Source organism: Belonocnema kinseyi, chromosome 8 (assembly GCF_010883055.1).
Source record: "Belonocnema kinseyi isolate 2016_QV_RU_SX_M_011 chromosome 8, B_treatae_v1, whole genome shotgun sequence".
Taxonomy (NCBI): domain Eukaryota; kingdom Metazoa; phylum Arthropoda; class Insecta; order Hymenoptera; family Cynipidae; genus Belonocnema; species Belonocnema kinseyi.
The window spans coordinates 144911959-144926207 of record NC_046664.1 but is presented as its reverse complement, the minus strand read 5'-3'; the positions used below and the strand labels follow the sequence as shown (position 1 = coordinate 144926207).

The 14249-nt window shown below is 35.0% G+C and overlaps 1 protein-coding gene across 4 annotated transcripts in view; it reads left to right on the top strand.

Annotated features, from left to right (window-relative positions):
• Positions 1 to 14249, top strand: part of LOC117178065 (fibroblast growth factor receptor substrate 3) — a 128203-nt gene that overhangs the window by 49652 nt on the left and 64302 nt on the right. For all 4 annotated transcript variants that reach the window (XM_033369291.1, XM_033369289.1, XM_033369288.1 and 1 more), the window contains one exon: positions 13789 to 14174. In XM_033369291.1, coding sequence (XP_033225182.1) covers positions 13789 to 14174 — 386 coding nt within the window. The remainder of the gene's footprint in view (positions 1 to 13788; positions 14175 to 14249) is intronic.

Here is a 14249-nt window from a genome sequence, read left to right as displayed (position 1 = left end):
GAAAGAGAGGTATCGAGACCTTATAAGGGAGTTGCAACGATTGTACCCGGAATATTCTGTTAAACTGATCGTCCTTATCATCGGCGCTGTTGGAGGTGCCAAACTTTCACTTGCTAATAGCCTAAAAAGCATCCCTGCGTGTCAACAAGATGCTAGAACACTTGCGGGAAAAATGCAGAAGGCGGTTTTCCTTGGGTCGCTCCGTGTTCTTAGGGTGCACGAGACTTTTGCTGGATCGTCGTGTTGATTCCTTTACAGACTGTAACCACCTATCTCACGGTTGTGAGACGTGGTTGTGGCTGAAATTTTACCGCGATTTCGCTGGAAGCGGGTGCAATTTTTCAGATTAGCACCCGCTCCCGGCGAAATCCTGCGGTTGTCCTTATGACAAATTTTTAATATATATATGTGTGTGTGTGTGTGTGTGTGTGTATATATTTATATATATATATATATATTTATATCAAAAATAAGGCCATCACAGGTATAAGGACGAGTAGGGGGCGCCATGTATCTGTCAACTGATATTTCTAATGCATTGTGAATTTCTGCTTCTCTCTGGCTCCATCCTTTCCCTGGGTTTTTAACCAAATAAGTAAAAGATGAAAATTGGCGCAATAAATGCAAAGACATTCTTTTTTCAAAGGGTCAATTTGAACCCATTTTGGTCGCAGAGTAAAATTTGGCCTTTCCAATTCTTACTCTCGGATTTTTTCTCTAAACAGTTTAAATATTTCACTAATACTTCGCGATAAATATCTTTCTACTTTTTCAATTCTTTCATTATTTTCCTTAACTGACATTACATTGTTATTATTTGGGCTTTGTCTGGTACAATCTACGTGAACACTTAAATAATATTCCAATGATAATTGCATTTCTACATCAGTCACATGATATGCATTGTATAAGCCAGGAGCGTAATATATTCCATTTTTAATCGAAAATTTCCTGGATTGATCTATCATATATTTTGTTACTTTAGGACACGTTAAAAGTAAATCTTGCTTCGTATATTCTGTATTCTTCATATATTGTTTTGGCAATCATGAATGACAAACTGTTGAAAAATTACTGATCGTATATTCCGTAAATGCATCCCATTCAAAATTTTTTCAAAAAATTGTTTACGATATTCTGCTAAAACATGATGTGATGTTCCAGGCTAAGCTGATTGAATTGTGCTTCGGCACACAGTTTTAGCTATTTGAAATAAATATTCAAAAAGAGATTTTTTAACATTTTTGTGGCCACTTTTTTTCAAAACTTGAAAATCCCATGTACGGCTATTTATAGTACATGAAAATACGAACAATTTATCTTCATGGCTTTTTGTGATATAAAGAAAATGATCAGAGTTATAGCATTTTCAAAATAAAAAAAAAATAACGAAAATAAACATTTTAAGCCAGAGAACGCACGATATGAAACAATTCAACAGATAAAAACGTTAATTTTTAAAGCTCTACAAGATTATTACAACAACTGTTTGAATTTTCTTGAAAAATCGAAAATTCAAATTTTGATCGCACAAAAAATAAAGCATTATTACATTCTTATCATAAAGAGAAAGTATTAGTTTTATGTGAAAAATGGCTATCGCTAAATAATATAAATAAATTTAATATAAAGATATAAAAGTGTTGAATATAATGTATTAGGTGCGCAACTAAGTTTCCGCTGTTTGTCAAAAAATCGCTCCAGCAGTATGTACTGGTCGATTATGACACATTAAAAACATCATGAACCAAGCTTAGACGTCGGTTTGGCTGAATATTCACGCATCAACACTTGCCGCAAATGACGATTATTTGGCAGAAAATCAGACATTTGCACACAACCAAAAGTGTGTGACGCCAAAATAAAATCACTAATGTGTCAATACAGTTTGTGTGCCATATGTCTAAGCTTGGTTCATGACGTTTTGAATATGTGAAAATCGAACAGCACTTACTATTCGAGCCATCTATTGACAAGCAGCGGGAACTTAGTGGCGCACCAATAGGAAAGTTAAAATTTTTGACAAAATGAGTGCGAAACACGAGATGCATGATGAGAATGTGTTCTCTAAAGCTAAAAGAGTTTTAACAAAAGAGAATTCACAATCACCACATTACAGCTGTCGTGACCTTTAATTTTAAAAGGCCTGTGCACAAATTTGGGAGAAGTACAAAAGCCGAGCGCCTAGCGCGAGAAAAAAACATCATCAAACGTGAAGTACGAGAACCAACAGTCATGCGCCCCAGGCGCGCTCAAACTTGTGAGTCGCGCGAGCTGCGCGTGATGAGAGTCTGCTAGCGCAGCGGCCAGATTTTTCAATTTGACATTGTAAGCACACTGTTGAATATATTTGTGAATATCAATTCTCATATTTTCCCAATAATAATTCTGATGAATTCAGTGATGAGTCTATGTAACTAATTTATGAACTTCTAAAAATGTAGAATGTGCCTCTTCAATAATTTGGTTCCCTGTCCTTTCTTTGGACATGAAACTGTTCCAGTACATATTATTTTTTTGGGTAGAAGAATCAGAAATGTTTGAATTTATAATTTTTTATGTTTCTTTCCAACCTATGTGATAAACTTTCGTAGTTTTTGTAATCCTTATAGATCGTAATTTTAGTCTCACTGATATGAAATATAAAGAAATTTTGAAAGTGTAATACTGTTTAAAGTGCCTGATAAATTTTCTTTAGAATCAGCATCAATGGGAAGGGCTAAATGATACTGCTCTCCTTTCCTTATTTCTGTAGTTAGTCCTTGCTCAAGTTCATGTAACTTCAGTAAAATACCACTTTTCGACTTGTTCCCATGATGATATATTTGTGGAAAATGATCCATAATTGATGAACAATTTCATATTTAGAAAATTAGAAAACTGCATTGCATTCTAGATACTTTGAGGAGAGTCTGTGAATTCTTTCAGATTTTTCAAGATGTCCAGCTCGTTGTGAGAAGCCTCGAAAATCGGGGCTTAAAAAAAGAATCTTAAAAACCTTGTTTTAAAGCACGTTTTACATCAGCGCTTACCGTAAAAAATGTTCAAAACAATAATATACATATCATTAAATTGGGGAGACTTTAAGCTTTCGCGTGTATCTTGTTAGAATTTTCTGCTATTTTTTTTTTTGACCGAATTGCGAGCGCTCAAAGTGAGGATCGTGTACTTTTGACGCCGACTTTGATTCACTCACTCGTTCTGGAGTACACTGAATATAAATTTGGAGGTCATCAACAAAATGCACAGAGCCCTGTGGGACACATGTGCCTATTTGGCCCCAATATGATCTCTCATTTAATCCTATCACGAACCGTCTTCGATCACAGAAATATGATGTCAGCCCTTTCAAAACACAATCCGAGAAAAGTCTGCGTGCTAATAAGACCCCGCCTCTAACCCGACTGACGGAGATAGCATAATATAGCTATGGACCTATAATCATTAGGTCCTTATGGTGCTTTAACTTTATTGATAGGCCTCATACAAACTTTCTTTCACTCTTGAGGAAAGAGCGAAGTTTGAAGCAATAGATTAAAAAGGGCAAGTATATCAAAGTGAAAATTGGAGTTATCAAAGCCAAAGTCGAAAAGATCCGAGAGCTACTTAGTGTTACCATATATTATATGAAGGGTTACCACACATTTCAAGAAAGTTGAAAGCGATATCATTAACTGAGTATGCTAGTGGCAATCTGTTACATCTTGAAATCTTTCCATATATTTTCACTTACTGTGACGCACTTTAATTTCTGAACATTCTATCGGTCCTTTTTTTCTCTGTATAAAATAGTGTCTTGGTTTCTCAACTCATTGCACCTATCATATCGAGCTGCGCGCCAACCCTCTTCCAGGCTCTGTGCGCACCATTCCGTTCTATCATATAATTTATAATGTCAGTCATCCATGGACATAATTTTTGTGATGATTAATCATTCATAAGTCATAATTCATTCATTCGCTCCGAATTGTGCGTCTTCTATTTTTTCATTTTTTTAGTTATTGGAAAATGACAGCTTGAGTAAATAAAAATTGTTTAAACAATTAGAAATTTGTTAAACCTCAAAAAAATGTATTAAAATTATGTAATTATTCAAGAAGAAGTAGCGCAGCATACAAATTTGAAAAAGTGGACATCTCTGGCTCAATGTTTAGAAATGTTGAAAATAAATGATAATTAATTTTTAAATAATAACATGATGTCTCTAGAATAATTTACTGCTCCAAACAATGACCAATATTGCATTTCAATAAAAAAATCCGATTATTTTTTTACATTTTTGGGAAATAAATAATTTTTTTAATATTTTAAACTATTTTTAAACAATGGATAATTGTTTAAAAAGTCATATTAAATATTCAAATTGTCCATTAGTATTTATTTGTATTAAAAAGAAAACGGAAATTGCTCAAAAATAATAAAAATACGTAAAAATGTAGTTTTTTCTTTGTTTGGGTATTGCTTGGGGCGTTGCAAGGAGGGTGGAGTGGTTTGGAAATAAAAGTTATTATTGCTAATATTCGAATTTCGAAAAAACAAAAATTATGGATTTTCTTTTTCCGGAAATGGAAAGTTTTGGGGGGTGTCTTGCCCTTTAGAGTGAAAAAATCTTGCAATGCATTTTTGGACCACCCTGATCCACATACGTCGTTTGGATTTAGAAACATTAGGTTTTTGTCGGATAATCTTGAAAACTAACTGAAAGCGATAGTTTAGGAAAATCTTTCATTCAGATGTTACCTTTTCTCTAGCCTTCTGGTGTATTCAGGAATTTAGAACAATTTCAAGTAATTTCTCTAATTTCATGGGGCATTTTGGACATTTAGAAAAATTTGAAATTTAAGCTTAGAATTAGTCTTTATTTGTTTTAGAATTTATTTAGAATTTTAAATAAAAATACATTAAATTTGATTGCTGATTAATTATGACAACTCTATTCTATTAAAGACTACAAAAATTTGAATATGAAGTACAAAAATACGTTTATAAGAAGGTCATCAGCTATCTCTAAGTATCTGCCTAAACGTTATTTTTTTTTTTGAAAATAAAATTATGACCGTTATTGTTAAGCGTGTAATTTTTGTTAATTCAATCAAATGAAAAGAGCTGTATTTGTTCAAAGTGAGGTTATATCACTTTTCAGCACCGCGTAAACTTAAACGTCAACAGCTGGTAACACATCGATTCATCTCTCTTCCTGCATATCTTTCTCTCTCTCTCTTCAAATTGTTTTTACAGAAAAATCCATTTTCATCTAAAACAGCAGATCATAACGCTAAATAAGATATGAATAATTAAAATAAATATTTTTTGAAATAATTTTTTGTTTGATGATGCATACTTAAGGAGGCATGAGGAGAAAATTGTTATATAATAGCGTTTATCATCTATGCCACTTACTAAGGTGTCTTAAATATACAATTAAATTATCTTTATGTTGTTAGAAAAGTAATTTATATAAAAAAACTTAATAAAAATTGCAATTTTACATGTTTATATGAATTATTTGTTTAGAAACTAGCAATAACTTAAATGTCTATTAGGAAATTGTAGTAAGTGATACATTAAAAATGCTTAGTTAGATAAAAATATATGAATGAAAAATACTCATTTTAATAAGCCTGACGTCCGCTAAAAAACATTTTTTATGTTTTTTTAGCCGACATCTAAAAATATTTAGTTTTAAATTATTTTCTTGACCATTCGTCACAATGAGCGTCCTGTATATTTTAATAATTGCCGCCCGCCAAAAACGCCACTAGTGGTGTTAATAGAAACTATTATTAGTAGCAAGTCTGGCCACCGCTCGAACGCCATTGGCAAAACGAGCAACAGCAGCCGACTTACGCATAATTTATCGCCGGGACGTCTTAGCGAACGAAGGTTTTTTTCTCTTGCGCTAAGATAGGTGCAGCAGGGGAACCTGGCCTGAGCTATCAAACCATAATCGCATCTGTCCGGGTCGTAAACCTTTATTTTTTTCCCTCGCGGATTGGTTTTGCCTTCGGAACCGAGTTTTCTTCTGTGACATCCAGCTTGAACAAAAACAATAAAGAGCCTTCCTATTTTAACGATTCGCCTGTTCTTTTTACTTCTTGGTTGCTCCTCTAAACCAAATAACTTGGACAGACGTTACAGCCCATAGAGCTGCTTGGAGATTGCGCCGGTCCACCACAGGAGGTGGTCTTAAGTGATCACAATTGAACTATCGTCGATTTCCGCCTTAGGTTCTTTTTATTTTTATTTTTTTTTATCTAATGCCCTACGGTTCGTTCTGAGGATCGAGGTTCCTTTTATTCTTTCATATCGAATATCCTACGGTTCTTTGTTAGGATCGAGGTTCTTTTTAGGCTTCTTAATCTACTATCCTACGGTCCTTTCTTAGGAATTGGCGAAAACGCCTGAAGGCGTTTTAAGAACAGCGGAACGCTCCACCCGAAGTACAGGTGGTTATTTCCCCAGGACGGAAAAGGAGGCGGGCCCAACCGGAAAAATGGCGACGTGCCTATCTTGCGGCCCATCCATCCATGAAACCAGGTACAGATTCCCCCATATCACAAAGTTTCACTCCCGATGAGGAGTATGATCCCACTTGCCCGGGGTATAACGGCAGCCCCCTCTCAGTGTCCTATTCCTATGAGTTCTTCCCAATTTACAAATCCTACTTGCCTCCACCTCAATTCACCCAGGCCCCTCTGTCTCCACTGCCCGATCTTGGAGATTTTTCTCTAGAACAGGAGCTTCGCCTGGCCGAGGAAGCTCTTCAGGCTAATGAGGTGTCGGCCCCTCCAGAAAAGGTCCGTTCACCGATTCCGTTTACATTGGAAGAGGAGGTAATTGGGAGCCCCGATGAGCCTTTATTCTCAGAGGGTCCTAGTTCGCGGATTTCGGGCACTTCGACGCAACGCCACGGAGAAGAGGATGTTTTAGACATCCAGACCTCTCCGATCCATCTGTCCCCTCTAACTCTTCCTAGATCGTCCTTCATTCATGTAGATTGTCCTGAGGCGAATCAAACGGCTTCCCTAGAGAAGGTCTTCCGACGACCCACTCCAGGGGCGGATATAATTTTCGTTGACGGTAAGGCTGTCATTAATAAGAAAAAGAAGAACCTCACTCGAACCGTTAGAGGGCGCTCCCACAAAGGGGGGACATTTGCGGATCAGGGGCCGCCATCCTTCCTAGTTTGTCAAAGTCCTCCCCAATTTCCCCTACATAAGCCTTTTTTGAGAACATTTTATTTTTTTGGGAAAACACACAAATTTGCGATGAGCGTCCTAAATATTATCCGATTGATTTCTCCTTCTGCGTAATGTGTCTTTAACCCAAAAATAAGATGAAAAAAGTTAAATGCAAGATGAAATTTAGACTAAAAATTCGGACCTGAAAAAATTGAAATGCCTTTTTTTGTAGCTGACGCGAATAGGATTTTTATATATTTTAAAAAATTAACGCAATCTTGTTAATTTTGTAACTTTTTCCATTTTCCAATGGATGATTTGAGTATGAAAAGAAAACTTAAATATTTTAATTAGGTCGAATGTTATAGAAGCTTAAAGAACCTAGGTAGGCGTCCCCCTCCGATTTTTGTCGTTCTGACGTATGTTGTAGTACTCGAAAAACTAAGCGACACTTATTTTTTCTTACGAATCCAAAACGGTTTTTAGGGGGTAAAATCCACCCCCGAAAAGCTTAGTACAAAATACACATTTAATTGTTTCACACATAGCAGCGGCACAAAAAAGTGCTAAACACGCATGATTTCAACCCGAAAAATCTAGAAAAAATATATTTTGCATGCAACAATAAAATTAGGTTTACGTATTTTTGCATTTTCACGAGAAATTAATTTATAAGGGGTAATCACCCTTAAGTGCATTTTATTATATTCCTGCAAAATAAAGTAAGTTTCAAGTACAAAACCGAGCAGAAAAATTTCTTCACAAAAAGGGTTGAAAAAAGTAAATTTCTCAATTTAGTGTGAAAATTGTATGGTGTAAAATAGCCCAAAAGAAGTTACGATCATATAGAAGATGAGCAAATAAGAGTAAATTGAATCTGAAAAATCTGAAAAAAGTGTGTTACGCGCCATAATAAAATAAAGTCCGCGTGTTTGTACATTTTATTATGTTTTCACAAATTAAAGAGCCTTATATTATACCTATGATTTCAAATTTGTAGAAATACATAAATTACATTTTTATCTAATTGCAGAACGTTATTAAACTGATTAAGCGGCTGTTTTCCTCTGCATGAGGCTTAATGCATTTGTTTTCAAGATAAAATTTTATTTTTGGGATGCAAGCTTTCCTGAAAATTTCGAATAATCTTCAGTGTTGCTTTCATCGTTCTCGAATTAAAAAGTCAACTCCCTTGAAACATAATAGTGAACAGTTTATCTAGACGATGGGCAGGGCAAGTAAATAAAGGAGTTACATATATGAAAAGTTGCATCGTATTACGGAGTACACATTAAACAATTTTAAAAGTGCCATTGATGCTGGTACGATAGTTCACTATGTAGACATACCGAAATCGGGTCTAAATCCTAAAAAAATTCTTGATTTGGAAGATACACGGTTTAAAGTATCGGACTAGTGGGTATGGAGGTTCAAACGAATTCATCGAATAACATTCTGAAAAGTCAATAAATTCATGAACAGAAAAAAAAACATTAGAAGATAAGGAAAAGTTCAAAGTACATAAATGCTGATAATTTTTTGAATGAAGTGAGGCCGTTTATCTCTCAATATGAGAAAGAGAATGTTTATAACCTGGATCAAAGCGAATTCCAGTTAGAAATGCATTCTGAGATAACATTGGCAATTGAAGGTACACGACAAGTCGAATGTGTTGTCGAATCTATTTATTATACAACTCACATCTACACTATCCAGCTCACGATTTTTGCGGATGGAAAGCTTCTATCTCCACTTTAGCTTGTGTTAAAAGAGCCAAGCGGAAAAATTTTGACACATTGTGCAAGAAATCATTTTTCAGCCTACAAGCGTCTTTATAGCTGCATCCAAATCTGGAAAGCTTACGTTTGGTAAATTTGTTTATATTTAATAATTTTTAGTCATCAAATAAACATATTACAGTCATTAAATTTGACAAATTATTTTGTCTGCAGAACATTTTGAGAGCTGGTTGCAAAATGTTTTTTTTTCGAAGCTAGGGCCGACAAGTGTCCGGGCACTGCCCAGAAGTTGTATGACAAGCAACACCCTATGAAAAGAACGTTATTCCTACGATTACACCAAAAGGCACTAGTGGAAAAGTTCAGTCCCTTGATATCTACAGATTTCACATATGGAAAAACTATGTGCGACATTTTTCGTATTCAGTTATACACTTAGACTATCATCTAAATCTGCACATACGAAATAATATTACAAAGTTACAGTCTTAAGTACATAATCTAATATCTTCACCTAGGTATCACAGTCTTTTTAAGTACTCCTGATTTAAAAGTGGTAACGTTGCAGAAAAACCAGGAGGATTTGAGAATCCGGTAGACTTTTCCTTCAAAACATTTTCAAACACACCTGAAATTCCAGGATGTGAAAATGTAGCCGTTATTAGATGTTCGCGGTACAAAAAAAATTTTGGTATGAAAGATTTGTTCGAAAAGAATCACTACTATACCACGTACAATGAATAAACAGGTCTAATGATGATTATTGGTCTCATAAATTTTATTTTACTGTCGTGTGTAACATATATTTTTTCAGATTTTTGAGCTTCAATCTAGACCTATTTGGTCATTTCTTTATACAATCATAACTTATCTTTGGATAGTTTACCCCCATAACAATTTGGACTAAATTGGGAATTTTACATTCTTACCTCTTATTTTGAGAAAGTTTTTCGTTTCGATTTCGTTCACAAAATTAAATTAGTTCAGAAAAATGTAGTAACATTTCCTTAAGCATGGTTCCACCCTACAAAGTCATTTCTCGGTAAAATGCAAAAACACAAGAACTTTATTTTATTATCACGTGTAAAACATATTTTTTCCAGATTTTTCATCTTTAATTTACTCCTATTTGGTCATTTCGTTGTATGCTCGTAACTTCTTTTGGGGTAGTTTGCCCCCATAAAATTTCATGTTTTCCGATTGCCTTCAAATTTTCAGAATTTGTTTGCCTATATGATAGTAGTATACCCACCAATATATAGACTTTTACTACCGTCCCTCCTCGAACTACAGGAGGTGAAATTTGCAGCCCCCGGCTAAAGCGGGTATTTTCAAATGGTCATAACTTCTTTTCTACAAATGAGAACTGAATTTTTTATGAGTAATTCCTGAAGGGTTTTCATGCTCTTTCATTCTGTGAAATCTATTGTTTTTAATTTTTATAAACACATAGCCATTTAAAATGTTTATTTAACATTTTCTACTCTTCGGCCAGTTTTTCTTTTTTTATATATATATTTTTGAACGAAGGCTTGACTTTTTCCAAAAAAATGCTTTTTGGCATTTTGGGACTGAAAATAGTTGTGTAGTTATGTGAAGATTTCCGAGCGAAACCCTTCCTCGCGCGCTCGGACAGGTCGACCAGTCCAGCCGACGCACCGACCGACGTTGTTTCTTTCAAATTCGATTTATTCAAACATAATTTTCGTTGGTACAGAAACTTTAAAAAAATTAATTTAAACGGTTCTTAATGCATCAAAGAAGTTTGCATATAGTTATAAACAAATTAGGAAATGCAAGTATTTTTTAAGAGAGCGTTCACCTCTCGTCCCTCCATAATTTGTTGTTGTTGAGGTTTTTCTGTATATTTTCATCATTACCGTCACATAAAACAGACTTTTGAAAGGCTTAAATCAATTAACAATAGCTTAAACTATTCGTATAAACAAATTATACAGGATTTATACCTTTTTTGGCTGGATTAAACTTGGTCTCGTGTATAGCCGAAAAACAAAAGACATCCACGTACGTAGATTTTCTTTTGTTTCTCATAATGTACCAAGAAACAAAAGGCAGTCACATAGAATGTAATTTGTTTCTTGGTCTCAAGCAAAATGTTGCACTGCGTTACTCTAGTCTGACTTCAGTCTCTTTAAGGGTAAAATCAGCCAACGTGTAGTGTTTAGAATTTTTCGGTGTATGTTTTCTGTGATTGCTTGTGTTTCGTTTTTGTTTCTGAGTTGTATACATTTATAAATTGTTTGTCCTTCTTTTCTGTGTTTTTTGTTAATCTAGTTCAGGTTCTACGTTTGTTTTCAAGTCTTTTTGCGAATCGCTGCTTTCGAAGGAAAGTGAGATCCCTGAAGACCTTTCATGGTCATCTAGCGCTGACCATGTCTTCGGTCCATAGTTTTCGCAGCAGATGTGCAAATCCTTTCCTTAAGGAGAAAAAAGTAAGAGGAATTGATCTCAGGCTTCTAATGGAAAATTAGAAAATAGTGTTGCCTGATTTGCCGAAAGACAGTAAAATATGTGGGGCTTGTAGATAAGGGTGTAGAACTCTCAATTTACAGCCATCCAGCGTTATAGAAGAATCTGGTATTAAATGCAGCCATCCAGAGTTATAAAAGAGCCTGGTATTAAATAGAGGAAGAGATAAACGAGGACGCAGATTTTTGCTTGCCATTGTAAAATGAAAAAGAAGGATGCAATGATGAAAGTCACTCAGCGGGTCTCGAGGTCCTGAATTTAATTAAAGAAAAATTAGAGCAGAAGGGCTCTACATAATCAGAAAATATTTTTCTGCTTGCTCTTGCGCCTAAGTTTTGGAGTGCAGACAAATCATGCGAGAATCCGGTGCATTTGAACGTGAAGCCAGAAGAAACTGAAAATTTGTTAATAAACTTCTACGAAGATGACGATAATAGTCGACAGATGCTAGGTAAAAAAGATTTCATATCTGCGAAAATACTAAACGGTATTCGTGAGCAAGTACAGAAGAGACTGATTCTGTGCAATCTTTCAGAATTATATGCCAGATTTGTAGCCCAAATGAAAATGTGAAGATTGGATTTTTAAAATTCGCACAACTAAGATCAATGCACTGTGTTTTAGCTGGAGCAAGTGGAACTCACAATGTTTGTGTCTGCGTTTATCATGAAAACGTAAAGTTAATGTTGAATGCGATTAATATTAAACATTTAACTGAGGGAACTGGCAGAAAATTGTCATATTATCATGACTGCCGTTAAGAAATCATGTGCAGTGAACCCACTGACGCTTGTCATTTTAACGAATGCGAATCTTGTCCTGACATTGACAATTTTAAAAAGTACCTGATTGATCTATTGGACGTAAATAGTTTCAACATAGTGACATAATAAGTTTGGCAACAAACTGATAGAATCACTTTAAAGACCGAAATAGAAGACCCTGAGGCTTTCGTAGAAACTCTTTGCAATAAACTTAAAAACCTGAAATCTCACGCATTTTATGCGAAACAACAAGGTTTGTTTCTGAAGCACCTTAGAGTTATACTAAAAGAAGGGTAGTACTTAATTTTTCTTGACTTTGTTGACAATTATGCTTTCAACATTCAAAATGCTGCACAATCTTTCCATTGGAATAATAAGCAACTATATTTTTAGTAGTTATTTATTACAAAGATGGAAACGAACCGAAGCATTTTAGCATCGCAACCATCTCAGATTGTTTAAGGCATGACACTGTAGCTGTGTACACGTTTCAAAAGGTCATCAACGAGTTCCTCAAGAAGAAATTCAGCGTTGTTAACAAAATTTATTATTTGACAGGCAGAGCTGCGCAGCATTTAAATGTTTAAATGTTTAAATCTGCCTTCATAAATCTTTTAAATCATAAAAAAGGATTTGGAATTTCTGCAGAAATGTTTAAATGTTTAAATGTGCCTTCATAAATCTTTTAAATCACAAAAAAGAATTTGGAATTTCTGCAGAAACACATTTCCAGGCAACTGCACGTGGAAAAGGTCCAGGTGACGGGATTGGTAGAAATTTGAAGACTTGCGGAAAAAGCTAGCTTGCAGCGCCCAGCTGAGAATCCATTCCTAATTGCGATGGTGTTATTCGAATGGGCTAAGAATCATTTAAAAGAAACAGTAATTCTCTTCAGTTCGAAATGAGAACGGACAATTGTAACTGAAAAGAAACTTAATTCGCAACAGAGCATGATCTATTTCTGAAGACAGTCAAAAAGCCTCGAGTTCAGAGAAGCACACTGCGCGAAAAAAGGCGAGCTAAATAAATTACGATGAATTTAGTGCAGCTTCGCTGGAGAATCATGCATACAACCAAGTCGCCGGCAGGACTGGCTAACCTGTCCGAACGAGCGAGGTAGGGTTTCACTCGGATATATTCGCATAACTACATAACTATTTTCAGTCCCAATATGCCAAACACCTTTTTTATAAATGTTAAAAAAACATTTTAAATGGCAAATTGTTTGTAAAAATTAAAAAATTAAAAAGAATAGATTTCAGAGAATGAAAGAGCATGAAAATCTTTCAGGAATCACTCATAGAAAATCCAATTCTCATTTGTACAAAGTAAGTTATGACCGTTTGAAAATACGCACTTGGAATAATGCCTTATATGTGAAACAATCAAATGTGTATTTGGTACCACACTTTTAGGGGGTGGTTTTTACCTTCTAAAAATTATTTTGGGCACGTAAGAAAAAATACGTGTCTTTTAGTTTTTCGAGCACTACAACATATTTGGGGATCATCCGAAGGACCACCTTTTTTTTAGAATTGAGCCCGATCTCTTGTTGTTAGTTACGTTTATAGTCTAATACTGAATTTCACTTTTACTTGTTTTCATAACACATAGGCCTGCAACAATAGTAGCGATGACACAATATCACGGGAAATTCCAATCTCTTCATTGTCTGGACCAGCGGTAACACGAGCAGTGTTATCAACTGAGCCTAATTATTTAGATCCAATACCAGTTAGAAACAACAATCATACTGGTCATAGATTCTCTCATGGTCAACAAAATGGACTTGGAAGATTAAGCAGTGTGGGAAGTGGTAGTGGCCCCATGTCACCTCAAGCAACTGAGGAAACTCCGTCGCCACCGCTTACGTTGCCGCCAGCACCACCAGTCCCCAATTTGAATCATTTCTCGATGTATGTCAATGAAAAAGTTTTGTCAACCATGTCAATGGAAATGGAACATAATAACAACAAGAGTCTTAAAAGAACGATAAAAAGGTAATTAGATTTTCCTTCGTTAACGTTTTATTAAAATTTGTTCATTTATACTAAAACAGAGACAATAGGGTGTTT